This window comes from Pelobates fuscus, chromosome 8 (assembly GCF_036172605.1).
Source record: "Pelobates fuscus isolate aPelFus1 chromosome 8, aPelFus1.pri, whole genome shotgun sequence".
NCBI classification, from domain to species: Eukaryota; Metazoa; Chordata; class Amphibia; order Anura; family Pelobatidae; genus Pelobates; species Pelobates fuscus.
Window position 1 is genome coordinate 5,129,293 of NC_086324.1, and position 18,928 is coordinate 5,148,220.

General features: G+C 43.2%; 1 protein-coding gene across 1 annotated transcript in view; it reads left to right on the forward strand.

Annotated features, from left to right (window-relative positions):
• The window catches only part of HEG1 (heart development protein with EGF like domains 1), a 66,093-nt gene extending 49,530 nt beyond the window's left edge, over positions 1–16,563 (forward strand). The window contains exons 12-13 of the mRNA XM_063428714.1: positions 9,896–10,070; positions 14,991–16,563. Coding sequence (XP_063284784.1) covers positions 9,896–10,070; positions 14,991–15,134 — 319 coding nt within the window. The 3' untranslated portion in view covers positions 15,135–16,563. The remainder of the gene's footprint in view (positions 1–9,895; positions 10,071–14,990) is intronic.
• The last annotated feature ends 2,365 nt before the right edge of the window (positions 16,564–18,928 follow it).

An 18,928-nucleotide genomic window follows, 5' to 3' on the forward strand; every position in this document is an offset into this window, starting at 1 on the left:
GAAGGCATCCTGCTTTCAAACGATGATCTCCCAAGACCTGATGATAAGGTTCCATGATGTGATGATGACGACACCTTGCATGGAGACCTTAATGACTCCCTGTGGCTTCTGATTAAGCTGAAACGAGAGTATAAAGTGTATTAGATTCCAGAAATGATTGTTTAAAACAGTGAATGTCTATCCCTTAATTTAACTTAATATCATCTAGTATAATAATAATAACTAGACATCCTCCCGACTAATGGTGTTAAATAAATATCCCACCCATAAGGAGTATATAGATAAATCTACAAATGAATGTTAATAAGGCATTAAAACAAGTGCTACCAAGTTAGGTATTTATACAATAATATTAGAAAACAAAATGCCATAGATAGATATGAAATTAATAGGGAGGGAAGAACGAAAGAGAGCAGGGAGGGAAAATACTCGCCTCCTGTCATTATTAAAATTAAGATTATCTGTACACAAGATCAATTTTGCAATTTCAACGCTGGAAAAGCAGAGAAAACGCCGGATTATAAAGAGGACGAAAGTAGAATGTCCTAAAGGTGGATTCTCTGGTCCAGTCCACCGCTCGTAAGATGTCCGAAAGGGACGCGCCTGCCGCATAAGTGGAAGAGGCCGCTGCCCCACGTACGGAATGTGCTCCAAAAGTTTGGTCAATACCGGTAAGGGATATTAGCCATCTAACCCATCTGGCCAGCGTAGTAACCGAAACTGGACCGTAAGGGCGGACGTAAGAGATGAGAAGTTGATGAGTGGAAGACTGCCGCAACGTCGCGGTGGCTTCCACGTATTGACGGAAAGTAGAGACCACGCAGAGTTGAGGGTCAGAAGGGAAGAAAGGGTAGAAGACCGATTGAGATGTGAGACCCAAAAGGTAACACCCGCTGGGCAGAAGGTAAACGCGTCGGCGTCCAAGGCGCGTACGTCCGATACCCGTCGAAAATAAACCAGACAGAGCAGGAAGGTGAATTTTGCGGTAAGTTGGCGGAGTGACAACTACTCGTTGGGAGGCCAATTTCGTAAGAATTGTAGGACCACGCCAACGTCCCAAAGTCTAGAGTATTTGGGTTCCGGGGGACGCCTCAGGCGCATGCCGCGGAGAAGTCTGCAGATGAGCGGGTCCTTACCAACAGGTGTCCCCTGGGTCGGAGTATGGGCCGCTGGAATGGCTGACCGTACCACGTTGATGGACCGGTATGATTTTCCGGTAGTGAAAAGTGAGGTCAGGAAATTCATGATGGAGTGAGTAGGTGCAGTAAAGGGATTGAGGTCCCGTCCCACACACCAACTTGTCCAGGAGTGCCATGCTGATAAGTAGCACCTCCTTGTTCCTGGTGCCCATGAGTCCCATAGAAGGTCCTTGGTTTCCTGTGATAAGTCCTCGGTTTGCCAGGAGCCCCGGAAAGAGTCCAGGCCACAAGGGGCAGGCGTTCCTGCACGACTAGCGGGTGAGGTAGACCCAATGGGTTCCTGAGGATGGTTGGGGCATCTGGTAGGAGGAGGGGATCCTTGATTGAAAGTTCCAGATGGTCCGGGAACCATGGCTGGCTCTGCCAGAGAGGCGTGATGAGAATTATTCTCACTCTCTGTAGGCGATCCGGTGAAGGACCCTCGTTATCATTGCGAAAGGTGGGAATGCGTAAGCACCATCCCATGGCCATTGTTGTAGGAAAGCGTCCGTTGCGAGGCTCTCCGGGTCTGGGAGCCAGCTGAAGTAAACATCTGTCTGTCGATTGTTTCGGGACGCGACTAGGTCTATGGAGAGAGTTCCCCTCTGTACATCCAGTATTGCGAAAATATGAGGGTCTAGTTGCAAATCGCTGGCGTCCCGCCAGTGGCGTGAATACCAATCCGCCGTCGTGTTGGAGTCTCCTGGTAAGTGCTCTGCCAGCAAGGTGATGTTGCGTGGTAGGCAGTAATCGAAGATCTCTTTCGTGAGATCCACCAGTGCTTGAGAACGAGTGCCTCCAAGGCGGTTGATGTATCTTACCGCTAAGACGTTGTCCATGCGGAGTAGGATGCAGCAGTTGGATCGGTCCTTTGCCAGGCGGCGAATGATCCGGCCAAGAGTTCCAGGCAATTGATGTGCATCGAGAGCTCTTCGGAAGTCCAGACTCCTCCTGTGGAAGTGGTTCCGTCTGTCGCTCCCCAGCCTGAACGACTGGCATCCGACTCCAGCACGAAGTCTGGCTGGTTCCTGAATATGGCCCTGCCATTCCAAGCCTGCATGCAGTTCAGCCACCACTGTAGCTCCTCCCGAACTTCGGCCGACATTGGAAACGGTTGGTCGTATGTAGGTTGTCTGCGAAGGAATCTTGCCTTGAGGCACTGCATGGCCCTGTAGTGCAGGGGTCCGGGGAAAATGGCCTGGATGGATGCGGAGAGAAGGCCTACGATCTGTGCCAGTAATCGTAGGGGTATGGTTGTCCGACGAAGGACTTTCCGGATCTCTCTGCGGATGGCTGTAATTTTGGTAGCCAGGAGGTGAAGAGTGCATGATGTGGAGTCTATTACGAATCCGAGGAATTGAACTGATTGAGCCGGGATCATTGCGGACTTGGGGCGATTGATGACGAAACCTAGAGACTCCAAAAGGTGTACTGTGTGATTCGTGTGTCTCCGCAGAGTCCCTGCATCCCCGTCGAAGATCAGGATGTCGTCGAGGTAGATGATGCATCTTATGCCTTGAGCTCTGAGTTTCGCCACTACTGGCTTCATAATCTTGGTGAAGCACCACGGGGCTGAACTGAGGCCAAATGGGAGGCAGGTGAATTGCCAGGGGGTCCCGTGCCAAAAGAAACGGAGGTAGGAATGGTAAGGTCTTTGAGGTCCAGACGAGCGAACCAGTCGTCGCGTCGAAGTAAATCCCGGAGAAGGTGGATACCTTCCATTTTGAAATGTCGGTATACCACGTGAGAATTGAGCTCCCTGAGATTGATAACGGGGCGAAATTCACGGTTTTCTTCCTGACCAGGAAGATATTGCTGTAGAAACCGGTGGAATCCGCGTCTATGAGGCGGGCGTCTGCCCGTGTAGTCTGGATCGGACGTGGAGGGGCCTGCTAAAGCGGGGTAGAGTCGAACTCTATTCAATAGCCCCGCACCGTTTGGAGGATTCACGCGTCTGAAGATAGGGCTGTCCAGTTCTGTGAAAGAAGAGAAACACGACCTGCGATATGACAGGAGGTTAGAGGCAGGGTATGATTTCGACTTACCGTTGGAGAATCTTGCCCGGGAGCGTCCTCGGCTGCCTCGGCCACGATTAGATCCCCTGAATTGGTGGAATCTATGTCGGGTAGATGAGTCTGGGTAGAACGGTTAAGTCCTTGTTGTACGGGGGCCGGATGGCCAAAAACGGCTGGCGGCACGGCCCCTCTGCCGTCCAGCCCTTCCAAAAATATATTGACCCTTTTATTTAATTCCTTCAGGAAGGCCTCTCCAAACAAGTTACCCTGTGCCAAGGGTCCTAATTCTTTATCCCCCAGTTCGACCAGTTTTTCGTCGATACGGTAAAGTGCTGCTCGGCGCCTCTCCGAAGAGAGGGCTACGTTGGTGTTCCCTAGGAAACAGAAACACCTCTGTGCCCATTCCCGGGTATCTCGTGCCCTTGCGCGGGTCCCGACCCCCTCGCGACATGAATGTAGTCATGAGCGGGTCAAATTCGGGGGGTGTGCGCCACCTTGTCTGGTAGGCTAGGCCGAGGGCATTCGGATCTCATCCGTTTCCTCACTTCTTTGTCCAGAGATTTCCTGAGCCAGAAGTGCATAAACCTTGCCAAATGCTTGGGTGGTGACCATTCTTCCGAACGGGGATGAGGGATGTTTCTCGGGTCAAACATTTGGAGGCCCGAATTGTCAAGGAAAATCTCTGTGCCCTCCTGTGGGTTATCCATGGATGTAGCCATGGAGTCCTGGGGCTCACCTAGACTCTGCTCCCTTATGAAGTAAGGGTCAGAGTTGGCCGCGGAATCCCTGTCGGAGTCCTCCTGGTCGGAGACCGCCGCCTGCCATTCATCCAGCACAGCTAGTTCATGTTTGGGTTCTGCGTCTTCCTCATCTGAAGAAATCTGTGCGAGGTCGTGGGTAGCAAGAACCGTGGCTTTTCTGCGCTTAGCAGGGGCTTTCCCTTTAGATTTCCCTTTGCGTGGCGCAGTGGCTTCGCCCTTCCAATGGCGTTTAGGCCGATGGGAGCGTTCTCTGGAGGAGTCGGAGTCCGCTCTATAGTGAACCAGTTCAGAGATGGGTTTAGGGGCCTCAGAATCTGTTGGGAGCGACTTAGAAGCGGCCTTTTCCATAGCTGCAGCCACAGCTGCTGTTATCATGGCCTGGAGGTCTGAGGAGGTTTGTGATTCCTCCATGATCTGGAATAGGTATTCGGGGCTCACCCGTTAAATTGCGTGAGGGTACTTAGGCACAATTAGTGGAGAGGCCTGGGGACCAGGGGTGGTATGGTATCAGGAATGAATAACCTGAGACTAGAGACCGGTAGGTCATAGTAGGATGAGGAGGGCTGTGTCACTGGGGCTCACCCAGGTAATCGGAATCCTGCATGAACAGGTCCGCTTAGCAGCACAAAATGGGGGCTCACCCCGGCCAGAATAACTGGCTAAAGCCAACCCCAAGTGCAAGGCACTAACCTGACTTGGTCCCACTGAGTGAAAAGGCAGGATGAAAGAAGGGTTTCCAGTTGCTTGCAGTGGAATAGCTGGAGCAGAAAACTGACAGTTTATCTCTTTAAGATGGCCACCGGACTGACAGCCGTTAGTATGGGGAGGATAGTACCTCCCCCAGTTTGGGCAGTAAAACTAGATGCCTGCCGTTCATGTAATTAAAACTGCAGAACGTGCGTATAATAAAAATGGTCGCGAACGCCTAAAAAGGCGATCGCGCCAAACTGCCGAACGAGAAGCGTTCGGTAGAAAAAAACCGAATAGTCTGTCGCACAGAAAACAACCGCGGGCATTCGCGCCAAAAAGGCGGTTGCGCCAAACTACCGGTAGAAAAGCGTTCGGTAGAAAAAAACTAGAACGGTTGTGCGCGAGCGCACAGAAAAGCCGTTGACAGAAGACAGAGAGGTATGGAGAGAGAGTACAGACGGCGGGGAGCCGTGAAAACACCTGGGAAGCCAGAGGCAAAGTCCCAGGGGTATACAGATAGGGGTAAGAGAAATACCAGGGTAAATATACAAAGACACAGTTATAGAAATAAATGAGAATATTGAAATATATAAGCTGAATACTGAGAAGCCAAAATTTGTACTTAGCTTGTGATGGAGCAGCAAAGAAAGAGGAAATGATGTCATATGTCACACCTCTTATACCCTATACTACATTGTGATTGATTCAAAGTTTTGTCACTCTTTTCTTTGCTGCTATGGAGTTAGTAAAGAAAGATTATGCAAAATACGAAGCCTCCTGTTATGTGATAAAATTGTAAAAAGAGTACTGGATACCAGAAGCCAAGGCCAGACATCTAAGCAGAACATAACAGGATGTGACAGAATGATAATATATTGCCATTCGTTCATTTGGTTACAAGTTTGGCTTTTTGAATTACACAGAGGTGTAATTCAAAAAGCTGAATGAACGAACTATCGAAAGGCTCATGGAAGAATTTTGTTGGACGCCCATTTGTTTGTTTGTTCATTAGTTTGTCTAGCCGTTTGTTATTCAGTATTTGGACGAAAATGCATATTTTCGGACGAAAATCCATTCGTACGAATACGAATGCCCAAGTCTAGTTACTATCTGTTACTCTCTATTACTCTGAATCTGTTACTATCTGTTACTCCGTCTATTACCCTGAATTTGTAACTCTGAATCTGTTACTATCTGTTACTCTCTATCTATTACTCAGAATATGTTACACTGTATTACTCTGAATCTCTTACTATCTGTTACTTTCTGTCTATTATCCCGAATCTGTTACTACCTGTTACTCTGGATCTCTTACTATCTATTGCTATCTGTTACTCTGTCTCTCTTACTCTGAATCTCTTACTATGTGTTACTCTGTCTCTCTTACTCTGAATCTCTTACTATGTGTTACTCTGTCTCTCTTACTCTGAATCTCTTACTATGTGTTACTCTGTCTCTCTTACTCTGAATCTCTTACTATGTGTTACTCTGTCTATTATCCCGAATCTGTTACTATCTGTTACTCTGTCTCTCTTACTCTGAATCTCTTACTATGTGTTACAGTCTAATATTCTTAATCTGATAGAAAGTAACAGATTCAGAGTAAGAGACAGCGAGTAACACAGAATAAGCGATTAGGTGTAATAGAGAGTAACAGATTAAGAGTACTACTGAATCTGTTAGTGTGTTACTCTTAATCTGTTACTCTGTCTAATTCTCGGAATCTCTTACTCTGTGTTATTCTGTCTATTACTCTGAATCTGTTAGTGTGTTACTCTCTGTCTATTACGCCGAATTTCTTACTCTACGTTACTCTGTCTATTACTCTGATTATGTTACAGTCTATTTCGCTGAATCTATTACTCTGCATTACTGTCTATTACTGTGAATCTGTTACTCTCTGTCTATTACACCGAATCTCTTACTCTGTGTTACCCTCTCTCTATTACTCGGATTATGTTACAGTCTATTACTCTGAATCTGTCACTCTGTTACTCTCTGTCTATTACTCTGAATCTGTCACTCTGTGTTACTCTCTGTCTATTACTCTGAATCTGTCACTCTATGCTACTCTCTGTCTATTACTCTGAATCTGTCACTCTGTTACTCTCTGTCTATTACTCTGAATCTGTCACTCTGTTACTCTGTCTATTACTCTGAATCTGTCACTCTGTGTTACTCTCTGTCTATTACTCTGAATCTGTCACTCTGTGTTACTCTCTGTCTATTACTCTGAATCTGTCACTCTGTTACTCTGTCTATTACTCTGAATCTGTCACTCTGTGTTACTCTCACTGTAGGACGACATTGTTTATTATTAATGCATAATCTGAAAAGGACACTTTTGTCTCTACAGCTACTTCATCTCAGTGGTTTTGGTGCCTATAGAGTATTTTCATATGTGTAACAATTGGTGCTCTGCAGGGCCGTCTATAATAGGAATAGGACCCTGGGCAAAGCATTTTCTTGGGCCCCCTAGGCCCTGCCCCTTCCGCCCGCCCCAATTACGCCCAACCCCCAATCACACTGACAGACCTTCTGACACATACACACACAGAAAGATATATTAAAACATTCGCAGATACATACTGACTCACATACACTGACACACAAATATATACTTATATACATTCAGACATACTGACACACACACATACATACAAACACACACAGACACATACACTGACAGATATACTGAAACACACACAGACACATACACTGACAGATGTATTGACACACACAGACATTCTGACACACACACAGGGATACTGACACACACAGGCATAACAACATACACACCGACAAGCATGCTGACACACACGCACACTGACATACACACACACACACACACAAATATACTGACACACACACACAGACATACTGACATACACACACAGACACTGACATACACAGACATAATGACACACGCACACACAGACATACTGACATACACACACAGACACTGACATACACAGACATACTGACACACACACACACAGACATACTGACATACACACACAGACACTGACATACACAGACATACTGACATACTGACATACACACACAGACACTGACATACACAGACATACTGACACACACACACACAGACATACTGACACACACAGACATACTGACACACACACAAACATACTAACATACACACACACACATAGACACTGACATACACACACACACAGACATACACACACACACACAGACATACTGACATACACACACAGACATACACACACACAGACATACTGACATACAAACATACTGACACACACACACATTTAGCCACCCTCCAGGTTCTTACCTTTTCCTGGAGGGTGGTTTCCCTGGGGTCCAGTGGCAGGCTGAGGCAGATGGGAGTTCTCCTCTGGCCATTCTCCTCCCGCGCGGCTGTGCTCTCCGGTGGGAGGAAGTGACGCGCGGCACTCACTTCCTCCCAGCCGGTACAGGAAGGGGCCCGGTCGCGCTGTTTAAGCGTCACAGCGCCCGACCGGGCCCCTGCTCAAACATGCTTACCTGGTGGCCCTTAGTGCATGGGCCACCCGGAGGGCCTCCTTAGTTGGCGGGCCGGTGCGGCTCTGTGCAGCCGCACCGCTGGGTACATGGGGGCTGCTCAAATCGCGGGGCCCACGGGGCAGCTGCTCTGGGGCCCCCCAGGAGCAACTGGGCCCGGGGCAGCTGCCCCGTTTGCCCCGCGCTAAAGACGGCCCTGGTGCTCTGGCTAGATTAGTATTTCAAATCTCCCTGTAACAGGCTCACTTCCTAGTAGGGTTAGAGCATCATTTGGCCCTTCTATCCTTCCAATGTCGATAAATATTATTACCATTGAGTTAGGTAATTACAACCACGACAATGGTTTCAGTAATGTTATTTAATATTATAATACACCGTATAGATGTTTGTGTATCTTTAATGTAAAAAAGATTTCTCAAAATTATCGATAAGAAAATAAATGTAAAATGTTGTTGTGGCAACAATAAATTGTTTTGTCCCAGTGTTAATGGATTGGATTAAATGTATTGATTTCTATGTTTTTACCTACATTATGCCCAACTGGATATAATTACATATATTCTCCAAAACCCGAATAAAGACTTAGATTAAGATTATAAAAGAACTGATGTGAGTATATATTGGGATAAATCCAGGATTAGAAGTTGTATTGAGAATAAGCTTTAATGCTGCTTAGGATACTGTGCTCCTACATAATGTCACGTTTACGGGGTGCTGGCGAAAAAAAACCTGCTGATATACAGACTTGGGGAAACGCCCTGCGCGCCTTAACCCATTTTATAGGTGAGTTCAGCGCTGGCTGGTTGTGTGTTGGGCCACCGATCAGCTGACATGGCTACAGTAAAGCAACAAGCCCTGAAATAAATGTTAAATGGAGAGAGAGATAAGGGTTTTGTAGGCTTACATTTTAATGATATTTTTTCCTGCACCTGTTTATTGTTCTTAGAAAAGAATTGAGTACATTTCAGGAAAATTAACATTTTTCACTTAAAGAGCATATTGGCGTCAATGGGAAATTAGACTAAAAGCGTGAAATGGCGATCCTCGTGTACATATCTCATTGGCTCCTTTAACCGGGCGCGCTCTGCGTAGCTCTTTAAAAACCGGAATAGTCAGAGAATACAGTGAGATTTCGCTCATTTTCAAGCATTTGGGGATACAGAAACTTGTATTTAAAAATAGTTCAATATTTAAAAAAAATAAACACAACATGCAATATTTTTTTCATTTTATTTCCTATTTATTGGGCAATATTTTTTTCATTTTATTTCCCATTTATTGGGCAATATTTGTTTTAGGCAATGCGATTTCATGCTATCTCCTTGTACACTGCGTAATAATTAACTGTAAAAAGCTATTTTCAGTCCCAGAGACCGACGTGTGTTTTATGGGCTGCAATTTATGTGAGGTAAGGAGTTTATTGCGAAGTAGGCAGAATGAATGTGGGATGTGCCTTTGGATTCTGCAATGTATCACACCTGTTATATTATCTGTAAGATATAGTCTGATAATAATCCAAATATCCTGCAGCAAATTAAAACAAAATAAACAGCACCTCTGTTACACTCCCAGAATGCAATGATTTGTATGTAAATCGGCGCAGAACATCTACATTATCTGCACGTTAATTCACAGAATAGTCTGCAGAAACGTGATCTGTGTAGTGCTATTCGGCAGGGATGGAATGCAAAGAGTTTCTAGTAATTTAATATTTTTGCTTTTTTAGGAAGAACAAGAATGACGTCAGCAAACTGATCTTTAAGAGTGGTGATTTCCAGATGTCGCCGTATGCAGAATACGCGAAGACCCCGCGATCCTCTGACTGGGGGCGCGAGACGATTGAGATGCAGGAGAATGGCAGCACCAAGAATCTCCTGCAGATGACAGATGTGTATTATTCTGTGAGTGCCCCAAATGTCACCCAGTTTAGTGGATTTACTTTAACGCCAGCCCCAGGCACACAGGGGACGATCTGTGGGTGGGATAATGGGTGTTATAGGAACACATGGTTAACCTGAAATCATTTCTCCACTAGAATGATTTCATCCAATTAAAGTCCTCCCTCCAGCGCCCGCTATAGGCTGACTGCATGAGGACCGAGCATTGGGGTTTCTAAATAAAAAGGGTTGCTTTTACACAAAGACGTTTTCTGTTTGCACTAATATTATCCTTCATAGGAGCCCCCGTCCTGATAGTTTTATACTGTGCCCATTTTTTTGTTGTGTTAATAGTGGCCATGTTTTGTATAATAGTGTGTTAATAGTGGCCATGTTGTGTATAATAGTGTGTTAATAGTGACTATGTTGTGTATAATAGTGTGTTAATAGTGGCCATGTTGTGTATAATAGTGGTCATGTTGTGTATAATAGTGTGTATAATAGTGGCCATGTTGTGTATAATACTGTGTTAATAGTGGCCATGTTGTGTATAATAGTGTGTTAATAGTGGCTATGTTGTGTATAATAGTGTGTATAATAGTGGTCATGTGGTGTATAATAGTGTGTTAATAGTGGCCATGTTGTGTATAATAGTGTGTTAATAGTGGCTATGTTGTGTATAATAGTGTGTTAATAGTGGCCATGTTGTGTATAATAGTGTGTATAATAGTGGTCATGTTGTGTATAATAGTGTGTATAATAGTGGCCATGTTGTGTATAATACGGTGTATAATAGTGGCCATGTTGTGTATAATAGTGTGTTAATAGTGACTATGTTGTGTATAATAGTGTGTATAATAGTGGCCATGTTGTGTATAATAGTGTGTTAATAGTGGCTATGTTGTGTATAATAGTGTGTTAATAGTGGCCATGTTGTGTATAATAGTGTGTTAATAGTGGCCATGTTGTGTATAATAGTGTGTATAATAGTGGCTATGTTGTGTATAATAGTGTGTTAATAGTGGCCATGTTGTGTATAATAGTGTGTATAATAGTGGTCATGTTGTGTATAATAGTGTGTATAATAGTGGCCATGTTGTGTATAATACTGTGTATAATAGTGGCCATGTTGTGTATAATAGTGTGTTAATAGTGACTATGTTGTGTATAATAGTGTGTATAATAGTGGCCATGTTGTGTATAATACTGTGTATAATAGTGGCCATGTTGTGTATAATAGTGTGTTAATAGTGACTATGTTGTGTATAATAGTGTGTATAATAGTGGCCATGTTGTGTATAATACTGTGTATAATAGTGGCCATGTTGTGTATAATAGTGTGTATAATAGTGGTCATGTTGTGTATAATAGTGTGTATAATAGTGGCCATGTTGTGTATAATACTGTGTATAATAGTGGCCATGTTGTGTATAATAGTGTGTTAATAGTGACTATGTTGTGTATAATAGTGTGTATAATAGTGGCCATGTTGTGTATAATAGTGTGTTAATAGTGGCCATGTTGTGTATAATAGTGTGTATAATAGTGGTCATGTTGTGTATAATAGTGTGTATAATAGTGGCCATGTTGTGTATAATACTGTGTATAATAGTGGCCATGTTGTGTATAATAGTGTGTTAATAGTGACTATGTTGTGTATAATAGTGTGTATAATAGTGGCCATGTTGTGTATAATAGTGGCCATGTTGTGTATAATAGTGTGTTAATAGTGACTATGTTGTGTATAATAGTGTGTATAATAGTGGCCATGTTGTGTATAATAGTGTGTTAATAGTGGCCATGTTGTGTATAATAGTGTGTTAATAGTGGCCATGTTGTGTATAATAGTGTGTTAATAGTGGCCATGTTGTGTATAATAGTGTGTATAATAGTGGCCATGTTGTGTATAATAGTGTGTATAATAGTGGTCATGTTGTGTATAATAGTGTGTATAATAGTGGCCATGTTGTGTATAATAGTGTGTATAATAGTGGCCATGTTGTGTATAATAGTGTGTTAATAGTGGCCATGTTGTGTATAATAGTGTGTTAATAGTGGCTATGTTGTGTATAATAGTGTGTTAATAGTGGCCATGTTGTGTATAATAGTGTGTATAATAGTGGTCATGTTGTGTATAATAGTGTGTATAATAGTGGCCATGTTGTGTATAATACTGTGTATAATAGTGGCCATGTTGTGTATAATAGTGTGTTAATAGTGACTATGTTGTGTATAATAGTGTGTATAATAGTGGCCATGTTGTGTATAATAGTGTGTTAATAGTGGCCATGTTGTGTATAATAGTGTGTTAATAGTGGCTATGTTGTGTATAATAGTGTGTTAATAGTGGCCATGTTGTGTATAATAGTGTGTATAATAGTGGCCATGTTGTGTATAATAGTGTGTATAATAGTGGTCATGTTGTGTATAATAGTGTGTATAATAGTGGTCATGTTGTGTATAATAGTGTGTATAATAGTGGCCATGTTGTGTATAATAGTGTGTTAATAGTGGCCATGTTGTGTATAATAGTGTGTTAATAGTGGCCATGTTGTGTATAATAGTGTGTTAATAGTGGCCATGTTGTGTATAATAGTGTGTTAATAGTGGCCATGTTGTGTATAATAGTGTGTTAATAGTGGCCATGTTGTGTATAATAGTGTGTTAATAGTGGCCATGTTGTGTATAATAGTGGCCATGTTGTGTATAATAGTGGCCATGTTGTGTATAATAGTGTGTATAATAGTGGCTATGTTGTGTATAATAGTGTGTTAATAGTGGCCATGTTGTGTATAATAGTGTGTTAATAGTGGCCATGTTGTGTATAATAGTGGCCATGTTGTGTATACTAGTGTGTATAATAGTGGCTATGTTGTGTATAATAGTGTGTTAATAGTGGCCATGTTGTGTATAATAGTGTGTTAATAGTGGCCATGTTGTGTATAATAGTGTGTTAATAGTGGCCATGTTGTGTATAATAGTGTGATAATAGTGGCCATGTTGTGTATAATAGTGGCCATGTTGTGTATAATAGTGTGTATAATAGTGGCTATGTTGTGTATAATAGTGTGTTAATAGTGGCCATGTTGTGTATAATAGTGTGTTAATAGTGGCCATGTTGTGTATAATAGTGTGTTAATAGTGGCCATGTTGTGTATAATAGTGGCCATGTTGTGTATAATAGTGGCCATGTTGTGTATAATAGTGGCCATGTTGTGTATAATAGTGTGTATAATAGTGGCTATGTTGTGTATAATAGTGTGTTAATAGTGGCCATGTTGTGTATAATAGTGTGTTAATAGTGGCCATGTTGTGTATAATAGTGTGTTAATAGTGGCCATGTTGTGTATAATAGTGGCCATGTTGTGTATAATAGTGGCCATGTTGTGTATAATAGTGTGTATAATAGTGGCCATGTTGTGTATAATAGTGTGTATAATAGTGGCCATGTTGTGTATAATAGTGTGTTAATAGTGGCCATGTTGTGTATAATAGTGTGTTAATAGTGGCCATGTTGTGTATAATAGTGGCCATGTTGTGTATAATAGTGTGTATAATAGTGTGTTAATAGTGACTATGTTGTGTATAATAGTGTGTATAATAGTGGCCATGTTGTGTATAGTAGTGTGTTAATAGTGGCCATGTTGTGTATAATAGTGGCCATGTTGTGTATAATAGTGGCTATGTTGTGTATAATAGTGTGTATAATAGTGGCCATGTTGTGTATAATAGTGTGTTAATAGTGGCCATGTTGTGTATAATAGTGTGTTAATAGTGGCCATGTTGTGTATAATAGTGGCCATGTTGTGTATAATAGTGGCCATGTTGTGTATAATAGTGTGTATAATAGTGGCCATGTTGTGTATAATAGTGTGTATAATAGTGGCCATGTTGTGTATAATAGTGTGTTAATAGTGGCCATGTTGTGTATAATAGTGTGTTAATAGTGGCCATGTTGTGTATAATAGTGGCCATGTTGTGTATAATAGTGTGTATAATAGTGTGTTAATAGTGACTATGTTGTGTATAATAGTGTGTATAATAGTGGCCATGTTGTGTATAGTAGTGTGTTAATAGTGGTCATGTTGATGTATAAAAGCAAGATACAAGACTACGACATTTTTTCCCAACATATTTTGACGTTTTTCTCTGACAAATAAGCCGCTTTAGTGCTCTTTCTTAAGGTTTAATGCAAATATGGCTTTTTTTCTTACTTTGTGAATGTAATCTGTGGTAAAATAGTCAGACAAAAAGGAGCAAACTGTCTCAAAGAGGAATAAAAAGGGGCAGAAACATTGATTAATTTGGCATATTACAGAAATAATGGAAAGCAATCGTCCCCAGTGTAATAAATGGCGCAGTTACTGAGAGCAAGAGCAGTTATATACATGGCTCCCATTGTCTTTCTTTGCTAAGACCCTCACCGGCCTGTTTAGTGGAGGGCTGTACAAGGCCGCCAGGGTCCAGAAAGGTGGGACAGAGCTGCAAATAAGGAATCCATAGGGTCTACAGGGATTTCATTGCAATGTGCAGCAACACTTTGCAGGGATTTAATCACCGAAAAAAAATCTAATTAACCCAAAATGACATCCTCGCGTTTTCAATTCACTCCAATTGGTTGGTTCGCTTGGTCCATTGTGTGGCTGTGTGTTCCGCAGTAAAACTCACATAGGACTATTTACTAAACAGAATTAGAAACCCTCTCCAAGTGCATTCTGTTGTTAGTTTGACTATAGTGGCTTTAAGTTTAAAATTCCCTGTAATTCTCACTGTCGGGAATAACCCTGACTGTATTGTGTGATGTGTATTTTGAATTCACCGCAATTTCCCAGCATCCCTCCTGACATCATGCCTTGGATTCTGTAATTCTGAAAATCTAAAATAATCGTTGTGAATAATTTTTGAAAAATGCAAAAAAAGTAATAGTTTTTTTTCTGATTTCAGCCGGGTTTACGGAATTCAGAGCTTGAAAGAAACGGTCTTTACGCCTACACAGGGATACCTGGATCGCGCCACTCCTGTATTTATCCCGGACAGTTCAACCCTTCGTTTATTAACGAGGATAATAGGAGGCGAGACTACTTTTAGCTCCAGATGTAGAGTAGCTTTGTGCCCAAAGACGTCAACAAACTCACAAGGCAGATTCTCCATCCTTCACTCGATGTGCTGTGTCCTCAAACGACGGATGTGTAGTGGAACCACAGCTACTAGCTCATTACCACGGGTAACTCAAGGCGTGTGTTTAGAAAACAATCCGATTCGGACACTGTGTCAGAGCTGGGGAGATTCTGGATACAATCGTTGCAGATTTTGCTTACTAGCCAACGTGTAAAAGGACTGCCTATCGCACACCAGGGCTAGCCAACCGGTACAAAGACTAGCCATCCCATACCGGGGCTAGCCAACCGGTACAAGGACTAGCCATCCCATACCGGGGCTAGCCAACTGGTACAAGGACTAGCCATCCCATACCGGGGCTAGCCAACCGGTACAAGGACTAGCCATCCCATACCGGGGCTAGCCAACCGGTACAAGGACTAGCCATCCCACACCGGGGCTAGCCAACCGGTACAAGGACTAGCCATCCCATACCGGGGCTAGCCAACCCATTATTGAGACTGGCGACATCGTTACATTAGAAAGCACAGACTCGCTATTTATTTTGTTGCACTGAGATACAAAGTGTCACAAACAGACAGAGGGCCTTCACCATGGAAACCTGGAGAAAATGCAGTAATATTCCATTTGTTTCCATGGTGATCACTACTTATGGGTCACAAACAGAAAAGTTTCAAATTTGAAGTCTTCCCTGCACTAGCGACTGTTACACCACGCAAGGGCCACGCAAGCACCCTTTCTGCTGTATTTCACTCCTTTCTGTTCTTTGAATCCCGATTTGGAGGGAAAGCTGCTAAGGTTGGGTGTGTCTGGTATCTGAGCAGCGCAGCTTATCACAGCGTTCCTTTAGCCCACGCCGACCTTTGTCTGGTGTATCCGTGATAAACAGGCTCAGATCCGGAACCTTCTATCAGTATCTCCTCATAAACCATTGACTTTCTTCAGCTCAATGTGCGCAATCACGGAAATTCCTGCACATTGTGCGTTCCTGATATCTGTGCAAATTAATGTAATTAACATCCAGAGTAACCGAGCGCGCACACAGTGTTATGTATAATCTTTATACAGGAATGTTGCCATGCGCATCGTATTCAATCGGCACGCTACAATGTTACACACACGTTTATTATTGATCCAACATCAAAAACGCACCATGTAAAGGTATCTAGGATCTTCTATTCACAAACATGCCTTCTAATCCCATCAATCTCACCGGAGCCTATTCCAGGTATTGGTCTGTTAGTCTTTTACTGGAAGGCGATTCCAGGTATCTACTACCCTTTCTATATCACTGTTACTGCTCCCACTGGGAGGCTATTCCAGGTATCTACTACCCTTTCTATATCACTGTTACTGCTCCCACTGGGAGGCTATTCCAGGTATCTACTACCCTTTCTATATCACTGTTACTGCTCCCACTGGAAGGCTATTCCAGGTATCTACTACCCTTTCTATATCACAGTTACTGCTTCCACTGGGAGGCTATTCCAGGTATCTACTACCCTTTCTATATCACTGTTACTGCTCCCACTGGAAGGCTATTCCAGGTATCTACTACCCTTTCTATATCACTGTTACTGCTCCCACTGGAAGTCTATTCCAGGTATCTACTACCCTTTCTATATCACTGTTACCGCTGCCACTGGAAGGCTATTCCAGGTATCTACTACCCTTTCTATATCACTGTTACCGCTCCCACTGGAAGGCTATTCCAGGTATCTACTACCCTTTCTATATCACTGTTACCACTCCCACTGGGAGGCTATTCCAGGTATCTACTACCCTTTCTATATCGCTGTTATTGCTCCCACTGGGAGGCTATTCCAGGTATCTACTACCCTTTCTAGATCACTGTTACTGCTCCCACTGGATGGCTATTCCAGGTATCTACTACCCTTTCTATATCACTGTTACTGCTCCCACTTGAAGGCTATTCCAGGTATCCACTACCCTTTCTATATCACTGTTACTGCTCCCACTGGAAGGCTATTCCAGGTGTCTACTACCCTTTCTCTATTACTGTTACTGCTCCCACTGGAAGGCTATTCCAGGTATCTGCTACCCTTTCTATATCACTGTTACCGCTCCCACTGGAAGGCTATTCCAGGTATCTACTACACTTTCTATATCACTGTTACTGCTCCCACTGGAAGGCTATTCCAGGTGTCTACTACCCTTTCTAGATCACTGTTACTGCTCCCACTGGATGGCTATTCCAGGTATCTACTACCCTTTCTATATCACTGTTACTGCTCCCACTGGAAGGCTATCCCAGGTATCTACTACCCTTTCTATATCACTGTTACTGCTCCCACTGGAAGGCTATTCCAGATATCTACTACCCTTTCTATATCACTGTTACTGCTCCCACTGGATGGCTATTCCTGATATCTACTACCCTTTCTATATCACTGTTACTGCTCCCACTGGAAGGCTATCCCAGGTATCTACTACCCTTTCTATATCACTGTTAGCTGCTCCCGCTGGAAGGCTATTCCAGTTGTATACTACCCTTTCTCTATCACTGTTACTGCTCCCACTGGAAGGCTATTCCAGGTATCTACTACCCTTTCTCTATCACTGTTACTGCTCCCACTGGAAGGCTATTCCAGGTATCTACTACCCTTTCTATATCACTGTTACTGCTCCCACTGGAAGGCTATTCCTGGTATCTACTACCCTTTCTATATCACTGTTACTGCTCCCACTGGGAGGCTATTCCAGGTATCTACTACCCTTTCTATATCACTGTTACTGCTCCCACTGGAAGGCTATTCCAGGTATCTACTACCCTTTCTATATCACTGTTACTGCTCCCACTGGAAGTCTATTCCAGGTATCTACTACCCTTTCTATATCACTGTTACCGCTGCCACTGGAAGGCTATTCCAGGTATCTACTACCCTTTCTATATCACTGTTACCGCTCCCACTGGAAGGCTATTCCAGGTATCTACTACCCTTTCTATATCACTGTTACCACTCCCACTGGGAGGCTATACCAGGTATCTACTACCCTTTCTATATCACTGTTACCGCTCCCACTGGAAGGCTATTCCCGGTATCTACTACCCTTTCTATATCACTGTTACTGCTCCCACTGGAAGGCTATTCCAGGTATCTACTACCCTTTCTATATCGCTGTTATTGCTCCCACTGGGAGGCTATTCCAGGTATCTACTACCCTTTCTAGATCACTGTTACTGCTCCCACTGGATGGCTATTCCAGGTATCTACTACCCTTTCTATATCACTGTTACTGCTCCCACTTGAAGGCTATTCCAGGTATCCACTACCCTTTCTATATCACTGTTACTGCTCCCACTGGAAGGCTATTCCAGGTGTCTACTACCCTTTCTCTATTACTGTTACTGCTCCCACTGGAAGGCTATTCCAGGTATCTGCTACCCTTTCTATATCACTGTTACTGCTCCCACTGGAAGGCTATTCCAGGTGTCTACTACCCTTTCTAGATCACTGTTACTGCTCCCACTGGATGGCTATTCCAGGTATCTACTACCCTTTCTATATCACTGTTACTGCTCCCACTTGAAGGCTATTCCAGGTATCTACTACCCTTTCTATATCACTGTTACTGCTCCCACTGGAAGGCTATCCCAGGTATCTACTACCCTTTCTATATCACTGTTACTGCTCCCACTGGAAGGCTATTCCAGATATCTACTACCCTTTCTATATCACTGTTACTGCTCCCACTGGATGGCTATTCCTGATATCTACTACCCTTTCTATATCACTGTTACT